At 38.6% G+C, this 27,382-nt stretch overlaps 1 protein-coding gene across 2 annotated transcripts in view; it reads left to right on the top strand.

Annotated features, from left to right (window-relative positions):
- The window catches only part of mapk8ip2 (mitogen-activated protein kinase 8 interacting protein 2), a 38,134-nt gene extending 14,253 nt beyond the window's left edge, over nt 1-23,881 (top strand). Inside the window, exons 3-14 of one of the 2 annotated variants that reach the window (XM_028450402.1) lie at nt 10,547-10,783; nt 10,928-11,006; nt 12,786-12,887; nt 13,970-16,130; nt 16,236-16,444; nt 18,291-18,366; nt 19,108-19,280; nt 19,360-19,469; nt 20,978-21,100; nt 21,190-21,260; nt 21,669-21,767; nt 22,962-23,881. In XM_028450402.1, coding sequence (XP_028306203.1) covers nt 10,547-10,783; nt 10,928-11,006; nt 12,786-12,887; nt 13,970-16,130; nt 16,236-16,444; nt 18,291-18,366; nt 19,108-19,280; nt 19,360-19,469; nt 20,978-21,100; nt 21,190-21,260; nt 21,669-21,767; nt 22,962-23,034 — 3,513 coding nt within the window. In that variant the 3' untranslated portion in view covers nt 23,035-23,881. Of the gene's footprint in view, nt 1-10,546; nt 10,784-10,927; nt 11,007-12,785; nt 12,990-13,969; nt 16,131-16,235; nt 16,445-18,290; nt 18,367-19,107; nt 19,281-19,359; nt 19,470-20,977; nt 21,101-21,189; nt 21,261-21,668; nt 21,768-22,961 lie in introns of both variants that reach the window. The other variant, XM_028450401.1, reaches the window with a different exon arrangement.
- The last annotated feature ends 3,501 nt before the right edge of the window (nt 23,882-27,382 follow it).

Below are 27,382 nucleotides of genomic sequence, written 5' to 3'. Positions count from 1 at the left end.
GCACAATGATGATAACAAATAGTATGAGTCTCAATTTTAATAAAAGGAATATTTGTTGAAATGAACAAAGGTGAAATAGAACAACAAGTAAAAAATATTTAACAAATATTAAAACACGTGATGTAGAACAAGAACAAGTAAAACATATTTCTGCTCTCTGTAAATAATGTGGATTGGCGAACGCAACAGCACTAATCAGCCGATGCGATACACGTAAAAAACGCAAAAATTGTCCGATAATATTGGCCGGCCGATGTATCGGTCTATCACTAATAGAAATCATCATTGTGCATCACAGTTGAATGTGTGAAACTGCTACTCATTCATTAGCTCTAGATTTTAATTAAAGTCACTGATATGAAGCGTCATTAGTTTACATATCTGACATGGATGACAACACTTCCTGTTGTTCCTGACTCTCCATCCTGTGGGGAGCGCGCATGTGTGTGTGTGTGTGTGTGTGTGTGTGTGTGAGTGATGCTGGTGGCTCTGAGCCATGCTGCAGCAGAGGGTGGATGACCCAGTGCAGTTTGCTGCTATGCAGAAACAACCCCCCTCCTCCCCCCGTCCCTGTGCAGTGTTGCCTAGAGACGGAGCTGCTGATCCCAGGTTGTTCTCCTCTGCTATGAGCCTTCACCCCTCCTCAGGTGGTCTTTTCCTTATCTTCCTCTTTTCTCACTTTTCTTCTCTGCTGAAGTGCCGGGGATCAGGATTCAGCTCAGGGATGGTCAGGTCCTTAGGGTTAATCTCAGAGCAGCTTCTTCCACTTTAATCCATTAACTAAATACATTGAATGAGAGCAAGCACGCTATTCTGGAACTGAGATGTTTTCCCCTTACATGTTGTTCAAAGATCTTCAGGTTCACAGAGTATGAGGAGCGTACCTATCAGTGACGTGCCGTGACCACTAGGGTTGGATAGGCACGTTGCAAATCGAGACCACCAGTGACAATTTCATATGTTTCTGCTGGCAAGTGATAATCAAACAAAATCAACATCATAAACACCATTAAAGAAACATAAACAATTATTGAATATAGCCTCCTTACTCTCCCAACAAGATATATCTCATGACACGGCAGCAAATTCATTGTTTGTGTTGGAAACACAGAAACACAGAGAAAATTACAACAACAACAAATCGAAACAGCCTCAGTGAGGAGCATCCACAAAGCCATTCACTGTGAAAAGTATGAAACATTTTCTGACCTTACCTTTGCTGAAGATCTGGTAACTCAGGTGTTGGTCTCCCATCTTTTAAAAGCTTTTGTTTTTCCTCAAAAGAAAGTTTCTTTATCGTCTCTAGCGCTGTCATCCTTCCTGTAGTGTTATCCCGCCCACTAGCTAGAGAACGTAGCAGGCCACATTGGATCAATTCACTAATGCACTGTGAAGGTACGTATAGCATTTAGCATAGCACGGTTACGTCCATTGGCAGCGTAAAGAGCTGCCTTTGGAGGTAAATGGTTTTCATCTTGGGGAACTGACTGCGCATGTGCAAACATAAAAACACGCTATGGGGCCAGAGGCAGAGCAGCAATGTGCTTTTGGGAGGGGGTGTGGCCTCCTCCTGCCTTACAACGGAGTGAGACTGTGTAGCAGTACCAGGAAATAGCGCCGTTGAGTCATTTGGTCTATGAAACACACAAAATTCTGACACTTTCAAACTTATAGCTGCTGTAGGCTATCGAAAATTGAAAAATAAATCATTTATAATTATATTATAGTTAAAACAAATAATCAAAATATCAATATTCACCCTTGGGTAGGCACTGCCTACTTTGCCTACCCTGACTGCACGTCACTGGTACCGATTTATTTTAGCAACATTTCGATTTAAATCAAGATTCATTGTTGCCGATGCGATTCATGGATGATATTGATTAATTTAAAACAATGCAATCTGAAGCAATTCAGTGACCTGAAATCAATTTCTATGCTCTCATTTTCAATACTCAATACACATCAGGTTTACCTGACTTTTCTGCTTGTTTTTTCAACATAAAAATATTACAATATTAATATCAAAAATGAAGTGCAACCAACATCTGTTCATGTTAAATGAGCAGTGGTTGAACCTGCGACTTTTCCTTTTAACATGATTGGTTATCATGAGGCTTTCTGCAGAGCTAATGCTGACAATCTAACGCTACATGTGCTGCTGCTGCAGTCAAGTGGATTGTGGACACAGTGACCGTCTCCTTTAGAATATCTCCATCTGTGTGTGTGGTTTGGGGTATTGTAATTTAAAAAGTAGCATCAATTAGTTTAAACTGGCAAATAATGGGCATGACAAATCTAGAATGTGGTTAAATTGGCAAAAATAAACAAGAAATATGGTGAAAAGAGGTTAAAAGTAATGGGTCAACAAATGGAACATCAGGTGTGGGAAGGGTTTAAAAGTGCCGAAAATGCACGCCAAAACAACGTGTCGCACTCTGACCCTGTCGGGGCCTTTTTTTAATAAATGCGTCAGAAAAACATGACAGTAGAATATTCACAGGGAGCACGAGTGACACTGTCAGCTCTTCATCGTCTTCATCCTCATCATTATCATCAGCAGCAGCAGCTTTTCCGTCACACTTTGCGGATGAAGACAGCTTTTCATTTCACATTGAGCTGCATGTCCTTCATATTTAGGAAGCAAAGCTAATCTTATCCTTTGGCCCTAATCCCAGATTAAATGTAACTTGCTATGGGCTTCAGGACTTGATATAGAGAGCTCTTTAGACTTTGTGACAGGAAATATACATAAATATGACATATTAGTGAGATGAAGTCATATTAACACTAGAAGTCCCAGGGATTTCTATATCCCCCCAGAAGTCCCAGAGCAGGGTCAAATGAACTCTAGGACCAAACTGACGACTCTGATGGCTACAATTTGCATCTATTCATTTGTAAATGAATCACCTGAGAAATCAGCAGGGGGGAGAGCCTGACTCTAACAATGGAAGTCTGGAATGTTAGGGGTAAGTGCCCTGGAAGCTAAAGTCACAATGCCCCGTTCATTAACTCGTTCTGCTTGATGCTGGGGGAGAACAAACACAGACTACAAACATTGAAAGAAACAGAGTCACCTCTTCCAACACACCTGATTCAAATGATTATCAGGCTTCTGCAGAGCTGGATGATCATTTGAATAAGGTGTGCTGATTAGTGGCCCTCGAGGACCGGAATTGGACACCCCTGGAATACCCTGTTGTCATGCAGCCTTTTGTGCTGTGGGGAATAAATAGCTGGCTGCTTCCACCTGCTGATACTCCACACTTATTCTACTCAAAATGCAGAGAAGATTTACCACTCAAGAAGCGTTGGAATTAATCCTGAACAAGGCAAACCCTTGTGACTCAGATGGAGAGGACATAAACCTTCAGCCAAATTCGGATTCGGACTCTGAGCTGTCTTCAGGTTAGATTTCCCAAACATCCTATTTTCATTTCCTGACTTTATTTTTATTTAAAACCAAACAAAAGAATAATTTGAATTTGTTGACATTGCAGATGACGAGACTGCTCCTCATCGGGAAAAGAGAGCTCGGTTGGAGAGTGAGCCCACAGAGACGGCGAAAGAGGGCACAGTGTGGCATGAAGAACATGTGGGTACAATTCTCCGTTTCACTCCAATGGAACCGTACGCTGCAGATGGAGAGCCAACAGCAAAGGCCAGAAGAAGAATCAGGAGTCGCCTTCAGAGCTTCCTCTGTTTCATTACTGTTGGCATGCTCCGTACCATTCAAGAATGGACTATTCAGCATGCACGGCAAACAGAGCAGACGGACTGGTTCATGATCCTCCATGAACTAATGGCATTTATTTCTGTTATTATTTTGAGGGGGGTGACCAAGGTTCCATCTCTGCGTGACAGCTGGTCAGCATGCCTGGGAAACCCACTTATCACTGGAATTATGTCACGAAACCGTTTCCAAGACATCATGCGTCACCTACGATTTGATGACATGTTTACGCGCAGTGAGCGAGTGCAGACAGATAAGTTTGCTGCAATTTCGGATGTGTGGGGATCGTTTGTTACCAACTGCATCACATGCTACAACCCTGGTCGACACATCACAATTGATGAACAGCTTTTCCCATCGAAGACTCGCTGCTGTTTCCTGCAGTACATTGCAACAAAACCCGACAAATTTGGCATAAAGTTTTGGGTGGCTTGTGATTTGAAAACAAAGTACATCTGCAATGTCCTCCCATATCTTGGAAAGGACCCCAGTCGTCCCAGTGAGGAGAGACTTTCTGAGAGTGTGGTGATGAAGCTGATGGAACCATTTATGGACAAAGGCAGGACGGTCACCACGGACAATTTCTTTACATCACTGACACTTGCACGACGACTGCTCAGCCGGAAAACCACCATCCTCGGGACAGTCAACAAGATTCGCCGGGAAATTCCTCAGTCAACTAGAAAGATGGACCGCAAGGAATTCACCACTCAGGTATGTTGTTGGTCTTTTTATTCCATCAACACCTCTGAGTGTGTCATTGTGTTTAAAACCGCTATAATAACAACAATTTCTTCTTTTTTAGGTGTTTTCCACCACTGGTGCCACGCTGACGGTGTATGCGCCCAAACGAAAAAAGACCGTCTACATTCTCAGCAGCATGCACAGCGTGGTTGAGACTGAGGAAACCATCAAAAGGAAGCCAAACACCATCACCCAATACAACACCACAAAGTGCGGAGTGGATGTGATGGACCAGATGGTGCGGGAGTACAGTGTGCGCACAGGAACACGGCGATGGCCAGTCGCCGTGTTCTACAACATGATCGACATGGTGGCACTCAATGCACATCTGCTTTATCAAGCATGCACCGGGGTGCAGGAGAGACGGGTGGACTTCCTGGTTCAGCTAGCAAGAGAGTTGGCTAACTCTCATGTGAGTGAAAAGAAGGCACTCAAAGAGCAACTGCGCCAACAACAACCGCCTACACCTGGCCCTGGGAAAAGGGCTAAGTGTCAGATCAACCATTGCTGCAAGAGCAATAGCGCAACTGTGCGATGTGTTCTTTGCCACAAATACACATGTGGCAAATGTAGGAGAGAGATACCGTGGCAGTGCCAAGTATGTCACGAGTCTCAATAAGAGGATGAAGGAGATTCTTCTAAATATGTGCACAGTTGCTTTGTTATTATCATTATTTTTTTTTATTTTTTTTTTTTTACACAAATAAAAACCATTGAAAACAAATCACAGTTGTTCTTTTGCACATTTCTCACACCACACTGTCATTAAAAATAAATAATTTTTGTGTTCTCTTTGGGTCAAATGACACCTCTCTGGGTTTTATAGGTAAAAAGTTCATTTGACACCTCTGTGGGACTTCTAGTGTTAAAGATGATAAAGGTCAATGTTTGAAACTCTACTCCTACCCTGGTCTGTTTGGGGGTTTTAAGAAGGGATCATGCACATTTGTCTACAAGCATGAAATTTGGCACACAGTGTTTGACCTGCTGAAATCAAATCTGCCAGGAGCTGGAGCAAATTCTCAATGGGGTTGCCGTATTGAACATTGGCAATTCATTGAACAATTCAAAATGGCGGCCACCACCCAAAAACAGGTTTTTCTGTTACTAGCCAACCAGACATGTTTGGTCTTAAATGCTCAATGTTAAAGCTGCAGTTTGTAGAATCCTGTCTCCTGTCCTTGTTTTGAAACCGAAACCGAAACTCAACCTCCTTTACCGGTATTTTGTGAACGCTTTTAGAAACTTTTTTTTCAATAGGGACGAGTGACAAATGTAGGGACATTATATCTTGTGTTAGTGGAGATTTTTCTGGTGTTTTCGAGACTCTGACATGAGTGCATGTATCATTCTGTAGTTACTGTCCCAAGCAGCAGCTACTGCTGTAGGCTCCTCCCTGCCAGAGAGCACACACAGTCGCTCTGAGCGACAGCCACATTCAGACTGTAAAACTAATTCACCTTGAATAAGCTTCTCTTAGGTTTACACACAATTTATTCTGTTCTCACTCTCTCTCTGTCACCAGTGTGTGTGCAGCGGACCCTCCGCAGTCACGGAGGTCCGCGAGGACTAAAAGTGAAAGCGATCCGTGCCTCCTCAGTGTTTTTGACTTTATTCTATTGCTTCTCCACCTCAGTCTGCCTTTTTCCGCTTGGTTTCCCATGTAGCTGTTGTGACCTATGCTGTTATGGGGACTTCTGTTGAAACGTCCGCAAATGCACGTTTACTACCGATGGTACCTGAACGCACCTGACTTCAGTCAAGCAGCCAATAGTAACACTGGCTGACATCCAAATTCTAGGAGTGTCACACTCCTGGATTTATAAACTTCATTTTCAGGGCCAGGAGAAGGAGATGAGATTTATTGTCCACTCAGAACACTTTGGATTACAATATGCTGAAAGATGATTATGGATTTTTGACCAAATGATGCCAAAAAAATAACTTACAAACTGCAGCTTTAAATATTCATAGGTGGCCATATTGGATTTTCCAATATGGCGATGCTAGTGTAGGTTACTGTCAAATACGCATCATATTTAGTATCCCTGAGGTCCAAAACCTTAGAAAAGTGTTATTAATTGTAATTATGTGACTTTTGGTTGGCTCGTAACAGAAAAACCTGTTTTTGGGTGGCTGCCATTTTGAATTGTTCAAAATGGTGACCCCATTGAGAATTGCCCCTGGCTCCCCACAGATTTGAATCCAGCTGGTCAAAAAGCACAAGTGTTCCAAATTTCATGCGTTTAGACAAATTTGCACAATTTGTCCTCTAACAGACCAGACTATGTGTTTAGTATTATTTTACAACTTTTAAATGTCTTTTCAGTAAGAAATATCTCTTTGTGTCTTGGTTCACCACGTGCACACTCAACGCCATTTATTTTCTTTCCTTCCAATTTCTCTAATGACACCCCTCCTCTTCTCCATCTCACTCTGATTGATACACATGCATAATTCAGTTTGTGAGAAAGTGGTGTCCTGTTCACGTCTCAGCTGTGGGGCGACACTGGGTTGGATGTGTGGGGGATTTACAGACAGATGAAAGCTATTGCTCACTGGGTGGCCTCCATTAGCGTTATAGGCTAATCAACATCTGTCAACAGCGTTGAATTCAGACATAGACAACATGCTGATTAGATGAATGAATTAGTTGAACTGATTAAAACAAAGTTCTGAAGTTGTCCCTTTGTTAAAGATGACACCCAACTAAAAAATGTACCAATAACTGCTTCTTCCTCCCGTGGATCCTTCAGGTTCATGTCCATGTCTTTTCCCGTTTCAAGCAACAGTCTCTCTCAAAAACTGATGGATGGGTTTTCATTTATTTAATTGATTAATAACAGAAATTAGAAAAGGAACAAGCGATTAGATTTTGGGGATGATAATGCACGACTGCTGTAGCGTGATCTGCGCTCTCCCAGTGTTTTTTAGTTTTAGTTTGAAGAAGGGGATCAGTGACTGGCCTTTTTAGTGTTAAAGAACAATGCAAAGTAGCAGCTGCAGCCAAAACTGAGGATCTGAGGCACTTTTGAGATAAAAAGCCTTTATTCTTCACAGGGATGTCATTTCAACGTGTTTCGACACAGAGTCTTCATCAGGACACCATAAATGAATGTGTTGACATTTTTGCACATTGCATTGTTGGATGTGGAGTCGCGCAGATGGGTGCATAGAAGTGCTTTTACTTATTTTTAAAGTAAATCATGTTCATTGAGGGCAATACTATGATTTTATTTAATAAAAAAAAGATTAAATATGCTTAGATTGTCTATTATCACGTCTTTCCTTTGGCTCAAAATTATCTACTGACTGATTAATTCATTTCACATCAACTTTATTTTTATATGCCAGGATAACAGACAAGAAGAGATCAGACGATCACAATCTATATCTGGGTCATATTGGTTGATTACTTTTTATTTTACCAGTTTTTTGTTTTAAAAGAGAATTTCTAGCCATTTCCTTCATTTAGTCTTTTAGTTTTATTTTCTATTGTTTTTTTATTGTGAAAAAACACATGCATTAAACTCACAGTGATGTAGAAATCCAGCCTGTTCTGTAGGTACACATTATACAGGTTCCTGAATAAGACTTAAAAAAAAAAAAATTAAATAATAGTCCAAATGTGAAAAAAGTATATATATATATATATTTTTTAGATTAAAAACATTTTGAATTTTTTTGTTAATTAAATTAATGTGTAAGAGAGTATTTTACTTACGTCAAGCTATTTTTGCTTGTTCTGTTGACAGATATTTTTTGCTCATTTAAATGAATATGTCCTTGATTTTACCATTTATATTTTTTTATTGATAAAAAAAAGTTGATTCAGAGAAGAAACCCCTGTTTGTTCATTATTCTCCCTTTATTAGATTCACATTGAATCCAGCAGCCCTTTGATGCCCGTGAGGCTTATTTATAAAGGTTAAATTCATTCAGCAGCAAGAGCAAAAGTCACATGGCATTGTGTGTGGGGGGGGGGGGGTTGTTGTCCTTGGTAACCAAAGAACTGTGGGATCGATCGTTGCTGATGCACAACACTTGATTATATTTAATTATTTACTTTTCTCTTGAACCTTGTTTGCCCTGTTGTCCTTATATATATATATATATATATATATATATATATACATTTATACATCGTTATTCAGCTAGAACCAAAAAATCTTGGAGGAAATTCTGTATCTGTAGTAAAACACATGTGAGACTTTAGTAAAAGTGCATTATTGGGTAAGAACCCAACTTAAAATGGCCACATAATGACATATGCCTTCTGTGTTCACAAAAGATGGTTAAATGTGACAGAAGTGGATGCACCAGACATCAGCAGAACTGTGTGGTAGAGAGAGAGAGAGAGAAGGTTGTCCATTAAACAAAATGCACTGAGAGGCAGAGAAAGTGCTGCGCTGTTCAAACTCAAAGCAACACTCAAATCAATTATTTCGACTACACTGTCAAACAGAAAGAGCTTCTCTTCCCTCAGTACGGTTTCCCAAATGCAAAGTGTAACATGACAAGAAAAAAACAAGCTTTAGTTGATATAAAAATATTCCTTACATGGGCTTATTTTACACACACACACACATGTACACACACACAGACATGCTAACGCCGTCCTAAAATATTTTATTAGTACACATCCTTCCAGGAAACTAGAGCTGAAACCTGAGAAGAGCTGAGAGGACAATTTTATCGACGCCTCTTTTCTTCTTCACCTGCAGACATTCTCTTCCATTTCTTCCGTCCCAGACAAACCAGTTCACATTGGGAGAAATGATTTAAACCAATAACTAGAATCACGATCACTCCCTTACACAGGTGCTGTTTGTCTTGTTTTGTAGTTTCAACGTTTCCAACCACAGCTTGGATCACAAATATATGATAGTGTGATCCAAGGGCATTATCAATATTAATGTCAGCATTTGACATTAACACAGGACACAACAAAGAAGAATTCATGTGTGTTGTTGTTTAGTGTATTTTTCTTTCATTTCATGTAAATTTATAGTCATCTTGAATGTTTTGTGAGTAATTTTGTGCATTTTTTTTGCTGTCATTCTGTTTTTGGAGTCTTTTTTTGTGTATTTTTGTTGTCATTTTGTGAGTACATTTTAAGTCCTATATTTTTTGGTCATTTTGTATTGTCTGTTTTTGGAGTCCTTTTGTGAATATTTGTAGTCATTTTGTATATTTTTCTGTCATCTTACATATTTTTTTTATCATCTTTTGTGTTTGCAAGTAATTTTGTACATTTTTGTTGTCCTATTTTTGGAGTCCTTTTTTTTATATTTTTGTAATTTTGTATATTTTTCTATAATTTTGTGTATTTTTGGAATCAACTTTTGTGTTTTGTGAGAACATTTTAAGTATTTTTTGCATATTTATGTTGTTCTGTATATTTGCATGTCATTTTGTGTATTTTTATGTCCATAATGTCCATTTTTTTTAGTTATTTTGTGTATTTAAGCTATTGTTTAGTGTATTACTCTATCATTCTATCAGTTTTTAGAGTCCTTTTGTGTATATTTGTTGTCACCTTATATATTGTTATCTTGTGTGTTTTGCGAATAATTTTGAGCATTTCTTGTTGTCATATTCTGTTTTTGGAGTCCTTTTTTTGTGTATTTTTGTATATTTTTATGTCATTGTGTGTATTTTTTTAAGTCATATTGTGTGTTATGTGAGTAAGGTTGAATTCTTTTTCTGTATTTTAGTTTTCAATTTGTATATTATTTTGTCATTATGTGTATTTTTTCCATCAGGATGTGTGTTTTCTTTTTTGGGAGTAATATGTATATTTTCGTTGTTGCTTTGTGTATTATTCTATCATTTTTTTTTTGTGTACATTTGTTTTTGTAGTTGTGCATTTCATTTTGTCATCTTATGCATTTTTGCAGTTGTTTTTTTTTTTTTTGCTTTTGTGTTTTCTTTGGGGCCTCACAAAATCAGACTGATGGTTGCAGGTGGCCCCCGGGCCGCCAGTTGCCTATGTCTGCCATACGCCAATCTTACGTGGCTAAATAAAGGCTAATAAAAATAATAATTTCTCTCTTCTGGCCTCAGGACTCCCTTATTCTGGAGAAAAGTGACCTGCACCACCCAGTGTGCTCCTTTCAAGACGACTTCCAGGAGTTTGAGATGATAGACGATGAAGATGAGGACGATGATGAGGAGGATGAGGATGAAGAGGTGGACCCTGATGCACCCCCGTCTCCCTCAGCTTCACCTCCTCCTTCCCCCACCCTTGGGACTCTGAAGAGCCGACCGACCACTCTAAACCTCACCACTGCTGTGTCGCAGGTGAAGGGCGTGTGTGCGTGTGTGTGTGTGTGAGAAAGATACAATCTCAAATGAATGAATGAATGATTGAAATTAAAAATAAAATAAAGAGATGGAACATAAAGTTAGTGTTTATAATGACGCCCTTCACTCTGTTCTCTGTAGGATTCACTGAACAACAACAGCAGTCTGTCCCCAAAGAAGGGAAGCTGGCAAGACTCTTTACGCAACCCAGCTTCACAAGGTGGAAACATTGTTGTTTATGTGTAAACTTCATCACAGCATGCTACAATAGTTCTTTCATGGGACAATTCTGTGTAAAGACAAAAGCAAATGTCTTAATATTTACTATCTAAAGCTGCTGTGAACAATATTTTTTTATTAATCAGATAAACACATAGTGTAGGCCTCATAGATCAATAAGTTGAAGATCGTTTAGAAATTTCTAAAAACCTTTTGTTGGTCAATACTCTCTTATTGAAGAAGACTCAGAATCAGAACCCTTTTGTTTGTCACTGCACAAGAAAAAGTTTTTTTTAAATAGCAGCTCTCATAAACAGTTTAAGACATTTTTGGAAAAGTTTGCCACATTGCATCATGGGATGTGGAGTCCAGTAGATAGATGCATAGAAGTGTTGAAGTGTTTTTACCTAATTGTTGCTGTGATTTCTTGTGTTTCTTCTCTAGACAAAGACTACAGTGATTGGCTCTATTTCTGGTCCAGTTTGTTCCCAGTATTCCTACTGATATCACCTCATACCACCAGACATTCATTTTCAGATTCAGATCTTTCCGTGTAAACCCCAAAACCCCAAAATAAACATTCACCAATTTTTTTGCCACAACTTTCAGGGAAATCACCAGGAATGTGTTGGAATGTTACTTTGGCAGAATTTGGGGGAAAACACAAGAAATCACAAAAAGAATGGAGTAAAAACACTTCTATGCATTCGTCTATGGCAGTGGTTCTCAACCTTTTCATCCCACAACCCCTGAAATAAAGGTTCCAGAGACTGGGGACCCCCACTGTATCTGATGGTGGTTGAACACAAACATAAATATTGAAGAACAGTCATGTGGAGACAGTGCCATCTATAAGGGGGAATTAAGGGGCGAGCTTTTTGGGACCATCCAAAGTCGCAAATTAGAGTGGACAAAAACAGACAGAAAAAGTAGTAAAACAGGCTCAAGTGTCAATTCTTAAAAGGAACAGAAATGGGGGGAGGGGGAAATTGGCATAATGTCATTTAAAAAGTGGGAACAATTAGTTTGAACTGGTAAATTATAGGCATGACAAATCTTGAATGTGGTTAAATTGGCAAAATTAAGCATGAACTATGGTGAAAAGAGGTTAAAAGTGACAATGATGGGACAACATATGAGACATTAGGTGGGAAAAGCGGTGGACAGGGTTTATGCTGACAATGTGCAGACAAGGCATTGAAATTTGATGGAGAAGTAGCAGAAATGGGAGTAATGTAGCTAAAATGCATTAAAAGAAGCAAAAATATTGCAAGAAAAAGTGATGAAAATAGGTTTAAATATGACAAGTTTTGTGTCGTTGCAGAAAAAGGGTAAAAATAAGCAAAACTGGGCTCAAATTGTTTTTCTTAGTTTGTTGAAGGCATCTGGCGAGCCCTTACCAATGTCTTGTGATCCCAAATGGGGTCCTGACGCCAAGGTTGAGAATACTTGGTCTAGCGGATGCCACACCACACAGTGCAATGCATAAAACCTTTCCAACAATGTTATTAAGAGAATGTTTAAAAAACAAATTTTTGATGGTGATTTTATCATTTTACATGTTTATTTTTGGGCAAATGATGTTGGATTTATTGATCTATGAGGCCCACACTTTGTCTTTACCTGATCAAAGACTATTGTCTCTAGCAGCTCTAAGCTTTATCAGAATCAATCTAATTTTAACAAAATCGTTCAGCTAATGGTCATATTGAGTTTATCTAAGGATTTCCTGATCATGCTGTATGATGTTGAGTCATTACGTAATCTGATCTACCCCCAGGCCGTTTGTCTCCCACTCACTCATGTCTGGAGGATGCTGGTCATGTGACTGTCCAGTGCCCAAGCTCTCCAGTTTGCCAGGTCCCCGGGTCACAGAGCAAAGGTACTCCACCCAAACAGACAGGAGAGGGCGGGATTTCCCAATCTCCTCATAGGCCCCTCCTCTGCGACATGGAGGGCAACAGGCGCGAGCGGCCTGAATACGGTAACAAGAAGGCCCGCCATGCCATTTTGGAGCTCATCCCATTGACATCAGCGTTGGTGTAGTAGTGTTGTGTTGTGGATTCATGTGATGTTGTAGAAATTATTCACTTCACTGATCAAATTTGCATGTCTTTTTATCGGGGTTGGGGTCAATTACTTTTTTCAGTTACAATTACATCTTCAAGTATCTTCATGTTCGATTACAATTAAATTAAGAATAGAGTGACCAGTATTTTCTCCAATTACAATTAAATTAGAATTATTTTTGAATCCTTAGAAAGCCTCTTACAATTACTAATTATCAATTACTAAAGTTCAATTATAATGAATTTAAATTACCGAGCCTGAAATAGATGACCTAATAAAAGTTAACCATCCTCTTCTATTAGCATCTATTGGGTCCTAAATCAGGTGTAAAATACACTAAAAACAATTGTCTTTCATCTATTTTTTTTCCTTTTTATTGGTTACCTTAGGCTTCCTAATCAATCAAAATATAAGTTTTAATATTTATTGTGTGGGCCTCTGAGCCTTTTTTGTGTCTGTTAATGGTAAAATGAGAAATCTTGATATTAAGCATATTTTTATAATTTACTACATATGTGTAGAAATGTACATAGAACATTGTTCCTCAGTTTTATGTTAAATTATAATTGACAATTTTTATATCATTTTCATGGCAACTACAATTACAGTCAATGATCTGAACTCCGTTACAATTTAATTATGAATACAACAGCAACAGTTTTAAAATTAAAATTATAATTATGCCATAATTGTAAATTATGATCAATTACACGTTTACAATTGTAATTGACCCCAACCCTGCTTTTCATGCTGCATCCTATTGATCAAATATCTTTCACTTCAGTTTTTTTGATGTTCCTGTTCTTATTCTGTGTACCGTGTCATCTTTACCTATGTGCATTATATTTGTTTAATGCCATTTTATTTCTGTTTACTATGTTTGTGATGTTACAGGCTCCTTTGGTCAACATAAGACAGCTACCAACACCGAGCCCAAGGCTGACCCTCCCATCCAGACGACTCGAGTTCCTTCTGTCGATGAGCACTCACAGTGTTCAGACACAGAAGTGGACCATGACCTCAACAACAGTGACCACAACCACAAACACTCAAACCGACGGGCGACGGACACCTACACAATCACCAGCGAGTCGGGCATGGAGCCGGAGAATGATCTTGACCCGGACGGAACAAGCCGCTGCTTGTCCTCTACGGCACCCATTGGGGGTAACGATGGTTCTGATACGCCGCTGTCAGATGACGAGCTAGAGAAAGACTTTGAAGTGGAGTTTATGTGCAAAGAAAGTTACAACAAGGCCTGTGAGGACAGCCAGTCGTCTTACATAGAATTCCCCAGCATCGAACCCTCCAAACCTGCGTCATACTCCAGCTATCTGTCGTCCAGCCGTTTAGAGGCCCACGACAAGTCCAATAGTTCTACTGGTCCTGAAGCTTCAGCTGTGGATTCGGCTGCAAATGACTCCACTTCTCCATCATCAGACCCAGGGATAGCAGATATGAACCAGCGGGGCTATGTGACCTCGGACCAGGACAAAGATCTTAGCTCTCCAGGTTCCGACTCTGACATTGAAGGTGAACTGGAGGCGGCCTTTGCTTGTGGCACTGTGGTGTCCAACATGATTTCCTCTATCTCAGAGACCGAGCTGGACCTAACCAGTGACGACAGTAGCAGTGGGCGCTCGTCTCATCTCACCAATTCTATTGAGGAAGCCAGCTCGCCCACATCAGATCAGGAACTGGACCCTGATACAGAGTTAGAGCAGGACAGTGGAATTGTTGGACTGAAGGCGTCACTGCTCCTGGGTCAACCCGATCCAATCAAAGAAGGCTTCCCTCTGTCTTCGCCCTCACCTCTCCCCTCACCCACTATTGCCACACCGTCGCCCATTGACTCCCCCATCCTGCCACACGAGACCTATGATGACAGCCTGGCTCTGGTGAAAATGCAGGATGTGGATCATGAGCTTTCCTGTGAGCACCAGGCTGACCCAGATGAGACTTTGCCTCCAGCTCAGTGTTGCGATGACAGTCTTTCCAGACAGATGGTTCTCCAGATTGAGCCAGATCACAGCCTGGAGAGCTTCAAGCGTTCCTTCTACCTGCCAGTGGGACCGCGGCTCATGCCAAACACAGATGATTACGAAGGAACAAGTGAAGGAGAGTCGGAATCAGAAAGCGAAGATGAACTGAGTGAGAACTCAGACTCTCCCTGGCTGCTCAGCAACTTGGTCAACAGGATGATCTCAGAGGGTTCGTACCCAATCAGCTGTCCCGAGGACTGTTTCAAAAGGAAAGTGTCTGTGTCCGACACCATTTCACCCTCTTCAGACATCGGTGAAGCAGATGGATTTGCAGATGAGGACCAAGAGAGGATGGTGGAGTTAGACGCATTAGAGGAAATCAAGGAAGAAGAAGGCTTTAAAAAGGTCAAGATGGAAGTACGCCCAGGCAATCCCACTGGAGACACCACGCTGATTTTAGATCCCTGTTCAAACAATGAGAGTGGAGCCTTGGTAGCTAGCTCCATGTTTACTTGTGACAAGAACTTCACAGATAAGGAGTCTAAAAATACAAAGAGACAGCATGAGTATGAAGAGCCCAATAATGACTTGACCATGTTCAATGGAAGGAAGGATCTGGACTCACCGAGCTTCAGCGAGAGCATCATCAGCGACAAAGATGATGGGCGGGAAACAGAAGCTAAGCCAGCAGGTCGCTCATCTGCCTCCCTGGAGCGAATCACTGAAGTCAAACAAAGCTTGACCCTGGACCTGCCCACTGCTCAGACCAACCGCTGCTTCAGCCTCACCTACTCCACAGACAATGAGGAAGAGGAGGATGACAGAGGCTCTTATCCGTACCTGGGAGGACCGAGGACACAGTCCTACAAAGGCAGTGACTTAGAGCTGGACAGTTCTCCACCCATTGATACCAGCGTTCCTGATCGTCCCCTACCTGACCATGACCGCCCACTGTGTGAAAAAGAACTGGCACTCAGACCTTCCAGTGAGGAGGACGGACTGGCCTACGACTCGATGAAGTACACATTAGTAGTAGATGAGAATACGACACTGGAACTCGTCAGCCTTAGAAGGTTAGCCCAATGACGCTTGAATTTAACCAAAAAACTGTAATTCACACTTTGGTTTCTGTCCAACATGAAGCCCGGGTAGATATTTAAAATGTCTCATCCCTTCAGGTGCACGTCTGTGTTGAGTGACGACAGTGAGCTGTCGACTCTGTGTGATGAAGAACCTTTGGGAACCCGGGAGACAGGCTACGATCGGGAGGATGGCGACATCCGGCCAGAACTTCTCAGCTCCTCTGAGGACTCCTCACCTGAGGCTGACCTTCCATTCTCCAAGAAGTTCCTCAATGTGTTTGTCAACAGTACCTCTCGCTCCTCTAGTAAGTTTTACACACATATATCAATATTAAATTACACCTTAAAGCAGGGCTGCCCAATGCATCAATCATATTATACCGGTTGATCACAGAAGCATTTGGTGTTGATTGACCACCTGGGCTGCAAGACTTCATAAATAAATGAGAATGACACAGTCATGTATAGCAGAAATGAAACCTAACTATTCAGCTTTTGACCTCAAATTGAGGGGCGCTAGTGCACCAATCTGTTCATGTACAACCTCTAATAATAAGTAGAATAAGACCCTCCTCCAGCCTAAAGCTGGATACAATTATTAGCAGCATCTTCAAACATCAGACGTGTTTAGAAGCGGTTGAAGTTCTTCTAAAGAACCAAGTGAACCACTAATACTGAAACGCTCTGTGTGCCAATGACTGGCACTGCTAATTTTTATGAAGTGAGCAGCTGTGTTTGGTGGTTCTCTGGAATTGAACTGTGAGGATCTGAGATGCTGCTGTAAACAAATTGCTGACCATCACACTTTCACAGAGTCTTGGTTCTGATGTGATCAAATGGAAAGGCTACATTTTTGCACATTTTGTACATATCTCACTCCCTCCAAATTTCCAAATTCAATAAAACTCCCTCACAAGACAATGGGACTTGTAATATTAAAGCTGTAATATTAAAGTTTTATACATAAAGGCTGACATGACACTTGTCATTATTATGACATGACACTTGTCATTAGCATGAATTCTGTAAAGCGCTTTGAGTGTCTATGATAAAGCACTATATAAAATCCAATGCATTATTATTATTATTATTATTATTATTATTATAAGGTGTCATGAAGGCTGTCATTTAGTGTCGTTTGTTACCCTAGCTAACCCCACTAGATCCTTCCACCGAACCCAAAAATGACAACATAGCTCCAAAGGTGTCATAATTAAGCGAACGACACCTAATGACAGCCTTCATTACACCTTATTCATGCTAATGACAGATAAAGACAGCCTTATGTATAAAACTTCAAGTAAAGTGTTACCCAACTTTTTTCTAAAACCGTCAAATCTTCGCAAATGGCAAATTACATTGCAAATTTTAAGAAAATTTTAGTGCAAACTGGTGAGCCTCACTGTTGAATTTGATGTTTTTCCTCCCCAAAACATAGATTTTTTTCCTGCTCTGGCTAACTTGAGATCAAACTGGGTCATACTGTATGTGGCAATTAAAGAAAAATGAGTTTGACGCTTCTGCTGTGAAGGGAACAAAGACAGCAGGATGTTTATTGCCATAACAACCCAGTCATATTTTCCATCGTCTACTAATGGGTACTCACCCATCAGTGTCAGTGTGACACATTACTGTGACACATTACTGTGTGAATAAAATATAAATGACATACAGTATATGAGGACTCTCAGCACATCATAACAACTCTTCTTCTGTTCTGTTATTCGTCTGATTAACCATTCAGACTAAAATAGAATAATCACATGCATTAATGGTAAATGGACTTGATTTATATAGTGCTTTATCCTTACGCTGAAGTAGTCTCAAAGCACTTTACAATAACAGCTCATTAACCCATTCACACACCAATGGGAGAGAGATGCTATGAGAGGTGCTAGTCGACCACTGGGAGCAACAAGGTTCAGTGTCTTGCACAAGGACACTTCAACAGGTGTAGGCTAGTATCGAACCCTCAACCTCTTGATCAGAAGACTACCCCCACTACCACCTGAGCCAGGTCTTCATCCTCTCCCTATCATGGGCCCTACCACTGAGATCCACCACCAGTTGTTCCCAGTGCTGAACAGTTTTTCCTTTTATTGGTTAGTTGTTGGTTTGATGTGGTCAAACTGGTGTTTGTGTTTTCTGAAGGCACGGAGTCCTTTGGACTTTTCTCCTGTACCATTGATGGAGAGGAGCACGATCAGACACACAGGGCAGTCTACAGGTGAGACAGTCTGGTGTGACGCCACTGCAACAACACAATGATACAAAGAAAAACAGCTAAAGGGTGGTCACTTTCATTCAAAGACAGGCAACTTTTATAACAGCAGTGGCCATGAAAACAGGATTTTCTAATCTGAGGGTCACATTATCAACAATCATGTTATCATTCGGAATAGTGACCATTCTGTTTATTATTGCAGGAAACAACAAAGGGATTATATGTGTTTTTGTAGTCAATTTGTGTAATTTTCTCTAATTTTGTGAGTTTGCTGTTGTTTTTTGTTGTCATTTTGTATTTTTTTGTCGTCATTTTGTGTATTTTTGATGATGTTTTGTATATTTTTCTGACATTTAATGTGTTTTTGGAGTCATGTTTAACATTCTCGTCAGCATTTATGAATAATGGCCAATCCGAGCATTAATGCATTAAAAAAACATATGGTTTTTTTTTGTTTTTGTTATAAATCATTTTGTTCTTGTGTGTTTTTGGAGTCATTCTGTGTATTTCTGTTGTTGTTTTGTGCGTTACGAGTCTTTTTTGTGTATTTTTGAGTTTGTTTTGTATCTGTTTCTGTTATTTTTGTGTATTTTTGTCGTTACCTTGTGTGTTGCTGGAGTCATTTTGTGTATTTTTCTGTAATTTTGTATGTGTTTTTTACTTTACAAACAGGACAGAGATAAAAACAATGTAAATCATCTGTATATGTTTTAACCTTTGACCTTTTTTTCTTGCCTTCTGAAGGTTTATTCCCAGACATGCAGATGAGCTGGAACTGGACGTGGACGATCCTTTATTTGTGGAGGAAGAGGAAGATGACTATTGGTACAGAGGGTACAACATGCGTACAGGTGAGCGGGGCATCTTCCCTGCCTTCTACGCCCATGAGGTCATCGGCCAATCCAAAGAGCTGCTTGGTAAGTGGACAGACGTGTGTGGGGTTTTTGTTTCATGCTGAATTTATGGAGAATAACACTTCATAATTCCATGATGTAGGAATGAAGAGAAATCCAGCATGGATCGAGAACTTCAGCGTTCAGTTTTTGGGATCTGTCGAGGTTCCTTTTCACCAAGGCAACGGGATCCTTTGTGCCGCCATGCAGAAGGTAGGAATACTTCATTAAATCCCTCACATGTTATTGGACACATTTAGTTATTAGTACATTTAGTAACAGATTTTTTTTAATTCTAATCAGATTCTTTTAAACACACGTGGGCAACTGTTGGCCCACATGAGACCCTTAGTAAACACAAATGACAAAATGATAGAAAAATACATAAAATGACTCCAAAAACACACATTATGACAACAAAAAACAACACAAAACACCAAAGTTACACAAATGTATTCCAAAAACAGAAACACAGATAAGACGACAACAATTTTATAAAGGAATTACTGCAAAATTTAGAAACAACAAAAATACACGTAAATGACTCCAACACAGGGGTACACACGGGCCTATACTACAAGGCTGGATTTCCTCTTATCACACTAACTTCCGGGATTTCATCGCTGTGTCCTGTACTACGACACTGGTTAACTTCTTATAGGGCTAAATCACCATGGTAACTTAGGCTGAACATTTAACCTGGTCGGGACCAGGTTATGAATTGATAAGATCTGAGCTGCCCAATAAAAGGAGGATGATTGTGTGAATACGTCACTGCATGGATCTGATGTGACACTGACAGGAGAGAGAATATTTATCCTTTCATTTACCAATGACATCCTATAGGAAAAATATAGATTTATATCTGATGGACTGACCAACATTAGTCAGCTGATAAAACTTGTGTGCGAGAGCCTCAGTCCTGTAAAAATTAAACAGGATGTAAAAAATGTAAATATTGTCCACCGTATGATGTAGGCTGAGCTGTATGAATGCAGCATCAGAGCCACAGACAAGGTCTGTGCCTTAATAAAGTGAAATCAGTGTCCATTTTCTCTGATGAATTACAGTATGTATAATCTCAGTAATTTAAGCATTAACACTCATCAATTCCTGCATCCATTCCTTGCTGCTTTTTCTGATACAACAGTGTTGTTTGTGGTCTGAATTATTGATTTTAATTCTTCATAATTTTAAAGAATTATTCCTCAATTGCAATGTAAGTTGTTCTACACAGTTTATCTGATTGTAATTGGTCTGACGCTGCAATCTCCTCCCCTTCCACTGGAGCGCACACAGCCAGGTTGAAATCACCTGTCTTAGCTAAGTGAACATATTTATATCCTGCTTTGTAGGACAGGGGCTATCTGACAGAGAATGTTTAGTTAGGTGAAGCCCGCTAACGGAGCGATATCCAGGATATATTTATCCAGCTCCGTAGTACAGGTGCAGGAATAAAGGAAAATATACAAAACAACAACACAAACCCTTTATTTCTTTCATGTGTTAATAATCTGATTGGTCATTATTGTAACTACTGAGATGATATTCTGATACTGTGTCCCTCGGATCAGACAATAACACATCTGTGATCAAAGTTGCCCGTCTCTGTCTTACTGTATTCATTGTTGAATAGATTCAAGCTCAGGATAAAGACTTTTCATTTGGTCTGGTTGAGCGTGTTGGGGTTGATTTGTGTCCTTTTTTTGTTCACCTGTTAGATCGCTCTGTCTAGGAAACGAACGGTCCACGTGAGACCTCCGTCTCTGTGTGAGCTGGAGATTAGTTTGCAGGGAGTAAAACTGATCATGAGTCTGGAGGATGAGTACGACACTCTTGATGAGGTGAAAACAAATAACAGATTGAAATTGACTCATTAATGATGAATTATAATCCAACTTTGCTTTTATCTGATGTGTGTCTATGTCCTCAGTACGACAGATGTAGTCACTTCTTCCAGATGAAAAACATCTCATTCTGTGGATGCCATCCGAGGAACAACTGGTAAACCACCACTGCTCATTTCCTTTCCTATGTGTTACATAATGCAGGGTTTTTTAACCTTGGAGTTGTGACCCCAAGGGTGGACGTCGCCTGAAAATAACATTCAAATGGGGTCGCCTGAAATGTCTAGCAATAAAAACAAAAAATACTATTTAAAATTGTAGTTTTTAATGTATTGATTTTGTATTGATGAATTAAAAAAACAAATCATAACATCACAGAAACGGACATACAGTGCAGGAAGAGGAATAAAGCTTAAAGAGCTTAAATAATTATTATTCTTTTTCAAATTTAAACACCACATGCAATATCAAACAATGGATTCTGTATTATTATTATTATTATTATTATTATTATTATTATTATTATTATTATTATTATTAATAACCCTGTTTGCTCTCTCTGCAGCTACTTTGGCTTCATCACCAAACATCCACTGCTCAACAGATTTGCCTGCCATGTGTTTGTTTCCCAGGAGTCCATGAGACCTGTAGCTGAATGTGTTGGGTACGTCCAAAAACTGAGCCGTTACCTGCCAATGGCCTCACACACATCAATGGATGTTTTTGCTGCTTTCAGAACTCTGCTACTGTGGTCCAAACATGGATTAAAGGGAATCTGTTCTGACAATGTATTTTATTGTGTGTGGATAGAAAAGGGGGAAAGCTGTGAGTTTAAAGGCTGCATGCTGAGTCCCATCTAATCACCACTACGCTATAATAATACAGTGAATAATGTATTTAACAGGGAAGCTTTTGTTCTGCTTACATTTGAAGTGAGTCTTAGGCAATAGTGCACAGAGACTTATTCATTCTTGTTGATTCTGATTGTATGAGAACTAATCAGCACTACACATTACTTATACATTATTGGATATTATTATTATTATTATTATTATTATTATTATTATTATTGGTAAAAAAATAATATTAGTAGTAAATAAAATTTAAATGTTTGTAATGAAAATAATAATAATATAAATACTACCACTACTACTGCTAATAATAATAATAATTATTATTATTATATTTTATTAAATTATCATTATTATTATTATTATCATTATTATTATATATTGTAATAATAATATTAGCAATAATTAATTTAAATTAGCAGTACAAATTGAAATATAAAAAGATAAAATAATAATAATAAATATTATATTATAATAATATTAATAATAATAATAATTATTATTATTATATATTGATAATAATAATATTAGCAGTAATATAAATTAAAATATATGTAAAACAAAAGTTACAATAATAATGATGATAATAATAATGCAAAATGAATTCAATTTATTAGTAATAATAATAATAATAATTAAACAGCATTTTCCCCCTTTTATAAACTCTCTACAATAGTAGATAATGTCTATATTTATTATAATTGAAATGGTTACATTTGAATGTGATGTGAGAGACTCAGAGATGCTGTAATAATCTAATTTTCTGAGACAGAATAATAGGTTTAATTATCCTTAAGCCTTCATCATCAAAATTTAAAGAAAAATGGTCTTGAAATATTTCACTCTATGTGTCATTCATCTATAACATATTTAGGGATTTCAACTTTCTGAACTTTTTCATGATATTCAGATTTTTTAGATGTACCTGTAGATAAATGACCTCCTGAGTTCCTTGTACTGGTTATTTTATTTTGAAGGTGAAATCCTTGTCTGTCTTGTTTTTGCAGGCGAGCGTTTCAGGAGTACTACCAGGAGCATCTGGAGTACGCCTGTCCCACTGAGGACATCTACCTGGAGTAGAAAAGCGTTTCCACGGCAACCTTCCTCCTCTGCAGCATGCTCGTGTGCCACCAGGGGGTGCTGCTGTAAGGGGTTAGGGTGTTGGTTTCATATTTCACTCCAGCGTAAATGACTCCTCCTGTGTCCTTCCAAAGCCGGCGTCCTCATTTCTACTCTTTGCTTGGCATCTGACTGACTTCATTCACTCCCCCTTTCCTTTTTTTAAAATGTATTTCCATGATCCTCATCGTGGATTTATCGCCTTTATTTCTTTTTCTCTTTTTTTTTATTTTATAAAAAAAAACAAAGATGCTGAGCACCTGTTAATTTAGTTAATTTGAAGTGAAAATGAATATACCAACTACTGAGCTCGATCACTTTTCAATGCATGGCTAGTCAGGTTAATGCACACGGACACACCAAGAGATACAGATTACAATCAGAGCTGGAATTGGGAGTAGAATGTGAGGAATGAGCTGTAAATATGTCGTTAGTTATTAGTGATTTCCACTGATAGAGACGTTGGTGGGACGAACAGTGAGGAGCAGATCAGGCTTGATTCTTGTGTTGCGTGTAAAATGTGTGTGTTGTAAATAAGTGTATAGAAAGTAGACATTATGTGACTTTACAAGACTGGGAACAATGGTGGGAATTTTTTGGGATCGCAGTGGCACTCTGACGGGATTTTAAAAGTTGACTCGGAATTAACTTTGAATGTCACGAGCTTCACATAAACTACCTTCACTGTTTGTCTCTCACTGACCTTTTTACTGTCGAGAGCTTTTCAAAGCAAATCATTCACCTGGAAAAGCGCGTAAATCCAAAGTCACCGTTCGTCTCTTTAGCTGTGATTGATCTGACATTTAAGTGAAGCGTTACTCTCCGGAAAGCCATATTATTACCACATCACAGATAAACACAAGTTCAGGGACTCAATTTTGTCTGTTTGACACTTTAAACGTGGAAATAAGAGCGAGTGGTAGTAATCTTGGAGGTTTTAAAGTCGCCTGAGCTGTTAGTTCTTTGAGTAAACTGGTTATTGTGTAATAATAACATCCAACAGTTGTTGTTCACTTTTGGTCGTGTGGAGTCATCTGGTAGTCCATAGGTTTATGATTCCTGTAGTTTCCAGTGCTGTTTGTCTCTTTACTGCAATGTTGTCAGTTACATTCCACCAGATGCATCAGATCAGCAAGATCTCAACATCACTGGTTTGAAAGAGAGGCCGTCTGTTAAGATCAGGGGTTCTCAACCTTGGGGTCATGAGACACTGGGAGGGGGCCGCCAGATGTCTTCAAGAAACTTAAGAATATTTTCTGAACAATTTGTTTTTTTTTTTTACCCTTTTTCTGCAACTACACCAAACTTGATACATTTAAACCTTTCATCACTTTTTCTTTGTCATATTTTTGCTCCTTTTAATGCATTTTCGCTACGTTACTCTCATTTCTGCCACATCTACATCACATTTCAATGCCTTTTCCGCGCAGTTTTTTCCCACTTTCAACACATTTCTGGCACTTATAAACCCTTTGCACAGCTTTTCCCACCTAATGTTGCATATGTTGACCCATAATTGTCACTTTTAACCTCTTTTCACTATATTTCATGCTCATTTTTTTTTAAATTTAACTAAAGTCATGATTTAGCAAGTCCATTATTTGCCAATTTAAACTGATTGTTCCATTTCTGCCAATTTTAAGCCAATACTGACACTTTGAACCCTTTTTACTGTTCGTTTAATTTAACCCATTTATGTGATTTTTAAAATCCACTATTTTTGGTTATTTTCAACTTATTTCTGATTAAAACAAGGATTTACATTTTTAAGATAACTACAGTATATACTATGGCCCAAATGATAATAATCTTCCTGGATAACAGTGGATATTATTCAGATAAATAAAGAAATGTTATTATCACAGATTCATAGAACAATAGACCATCATTTTACTGACTTTATGGATGGGCCCCAAAAACTTTCTCCCCTTTATTCCCCCTTATAGATGACCCTGTCTCCACATGACTGTTCTTCAATGTTCATGTCTGTGTTCAACCACCTTCAGGTACAGTGGAGGTCCCCGGTCTCTGGAACCTTTATTCTGGCGGTCTCGGGGTAAAAAGGTTGGAGAACCTCTGTGTTAGATGATGTAAATACAATAGTGCTGTGTCCTTTATGTTACTGTTACTAAAATGAAACTGTTGACAAAGGAAGAAGAAGAGATGAGCGTAAAGAAGGCATTGGTCTAACATTAAAATGCAACGTATCTTAGTCTCTGCAGCGCATTAAGGGGAAACCACTGACCAATCAACTGTTAGACCTGAGGTTTGACTCACAGCTGCTGCCCGAAAATTCATATTTGTGTCTCGCTGATCATTGTAATCGCCTTTCAGCTCTCACAGTGCGACCATTTTTGGATCCGTGTCTTCTCGTGGTTCTATCTTCAAAACAGCCGAGGGAAAAAAAACCTTTTGTTTTTACAAGCTTCACAACCACGACCTCTGACCTATAGCCGCTGAGAAATAGCCGTTAATGCAACTTTGGACCTCATTACTTTGAACATAATTCTTTAGCGTGTACTTAGAACAACAATACCGTATGTGGCGGAGCAAACATATCCAATCTTGTATCTTTAAACAATGAGGACTTGTAAAATTCAAGATGAAAGAATAAAATCACTGCTTTGTCATGGGTTTCGTCTTATGAATAAACTATATGCTTGATGTCCAAAGGAGTTATTGTTGTTTTTATTTTGTGTGTGTGAGTGGAACATGTCACTGGTTTGTCGTCATACAGGGTTGGGGTCAATTACATTCTTCAATTACAATTACGCCTTTAAAAATCCGTGCTCAATTACAACTCAATTACAATTATGGTGACCGCTGTTTTTTACAATTACAATTAAAATCACAATTTTTATTTTCTCCTGAAAGTACATTTTCAATTACTAAAGTCCAACTACTTCCTATTCTATGAAAATTAGGGATGTCCCGATACAACTTTTTCACTTCCGATACGATACCAATATTGCATCCTCGAGTATTGACTGATACCGATATTGATCCGATGCGATCACTATACGATTACTTGTTTTGTAGTGTGGAATGTTAGAAAAGACTTGATCAAGTGATGTCACTCAAAGAGAAAACAATAATTAACAACAGTAGGTATGAGAAAAATTGACCAATTTATTATTAACCAATTGGTTACATACATTTTAACGTTCAACATAATATCTACAGTATTCTACAACTGAATGGATATAATATATATCAGAGATTTTAGATGCAGTCCAATAAAATCTGATATTCGTTTTCTGGCTGATATCAGACCAATACTTGATATCAATATAGAATCGGGACACCCCTAATGAAAATATTAATATTTTTGGTGTGGGCCTCCTTTTTTCTGTCAGTATACCCCTAGATTATTTGAAAAATTGTAAAAAAAAATTCTCAAGAGAACTGACAGATGTAAGAAAACTTTACACAAAACATATTTTAAAAATTATTAACTATGTATGTGTAAGCCATAGAACAGATATGGTTCCCCAGTTTTGTGTTTAAAATTTAATTTAGTTTTTATACAATTTTTATGACAATTACAAAGTCAATTACAATTCAATTACTGTTACAAGAGAAATTGATTTTTCTATTACAATTATAATGGACCCCAACTTTGACCATGTTATCAGAGACCAAGACAATAAAAATGTTAAAAACCATGACAAGGTTGAACAGTTTTTCAACATCGGGGTCACCTGAAATGTCTAGTAATTGATAAAAAGAATAAATATCTTGACAAATTTGTTCATCGAAATTCTTACTAAAAATAAATGTATTCAAAATCCATGTGAAAATCAGATATTTATTAGTCAGGTAAATGAGGCCTACAGTAGAAATAAGATGGACTGATGTCCCAGTGTTTGCAGGTATTGACATAAGGAACTAGAAAATATTTCCAATCAGCGAGCTAATGCTAACGCTAAATGTTTGTTCACAGAGCTTCTTCTTATTATAAACATTAACGAAGGTGAAGGAGAGCAGATCAGTGTTGGTCTCGACGGAAAATTCCGAGCCCTTCAAAATGTCAATGAATATAAATAAATTAAGAATTACCACAAAGCTCAGAATCACAATGTATGAAAAGCTCAGAATAAATCACAGAGGAAGTTTGAGAATTGTATTTTTTCCAAACGTCGTAAATGACGATTAATCAATTCAGTATAAAAGATTTTGGATTTTTATAGAAAAAAGCAAACAATACACATTTATTATAGGTTTGTTAAACCTGAGTTTCCCTTCTTAAATTACATTAGGGCTGCAGAAAAAAGCATTTTTTAAGAAAAAAAGCAACAAATCATCAATA

The sequence above is a fragment of the Gouania willdenowi genome, chromosome 6, assembly GCF_900634775.1.
Source record: "Gouania willdenowi chromosome 6, fGouWil2.1, whole genome shotgun sequence".
Taxonomy (NCBI): Eukaryota; Metazoa; Chordata; class Actinopteri; order Blenniiformes; family Gobiesocidae; genus Gouania; species Gouania willdenowi.
The sequence above is the reverse complement of the archived record's forward strand: the minus strand, read 5'-3'. Positions and strand labels throughout refer to the sequence as shown.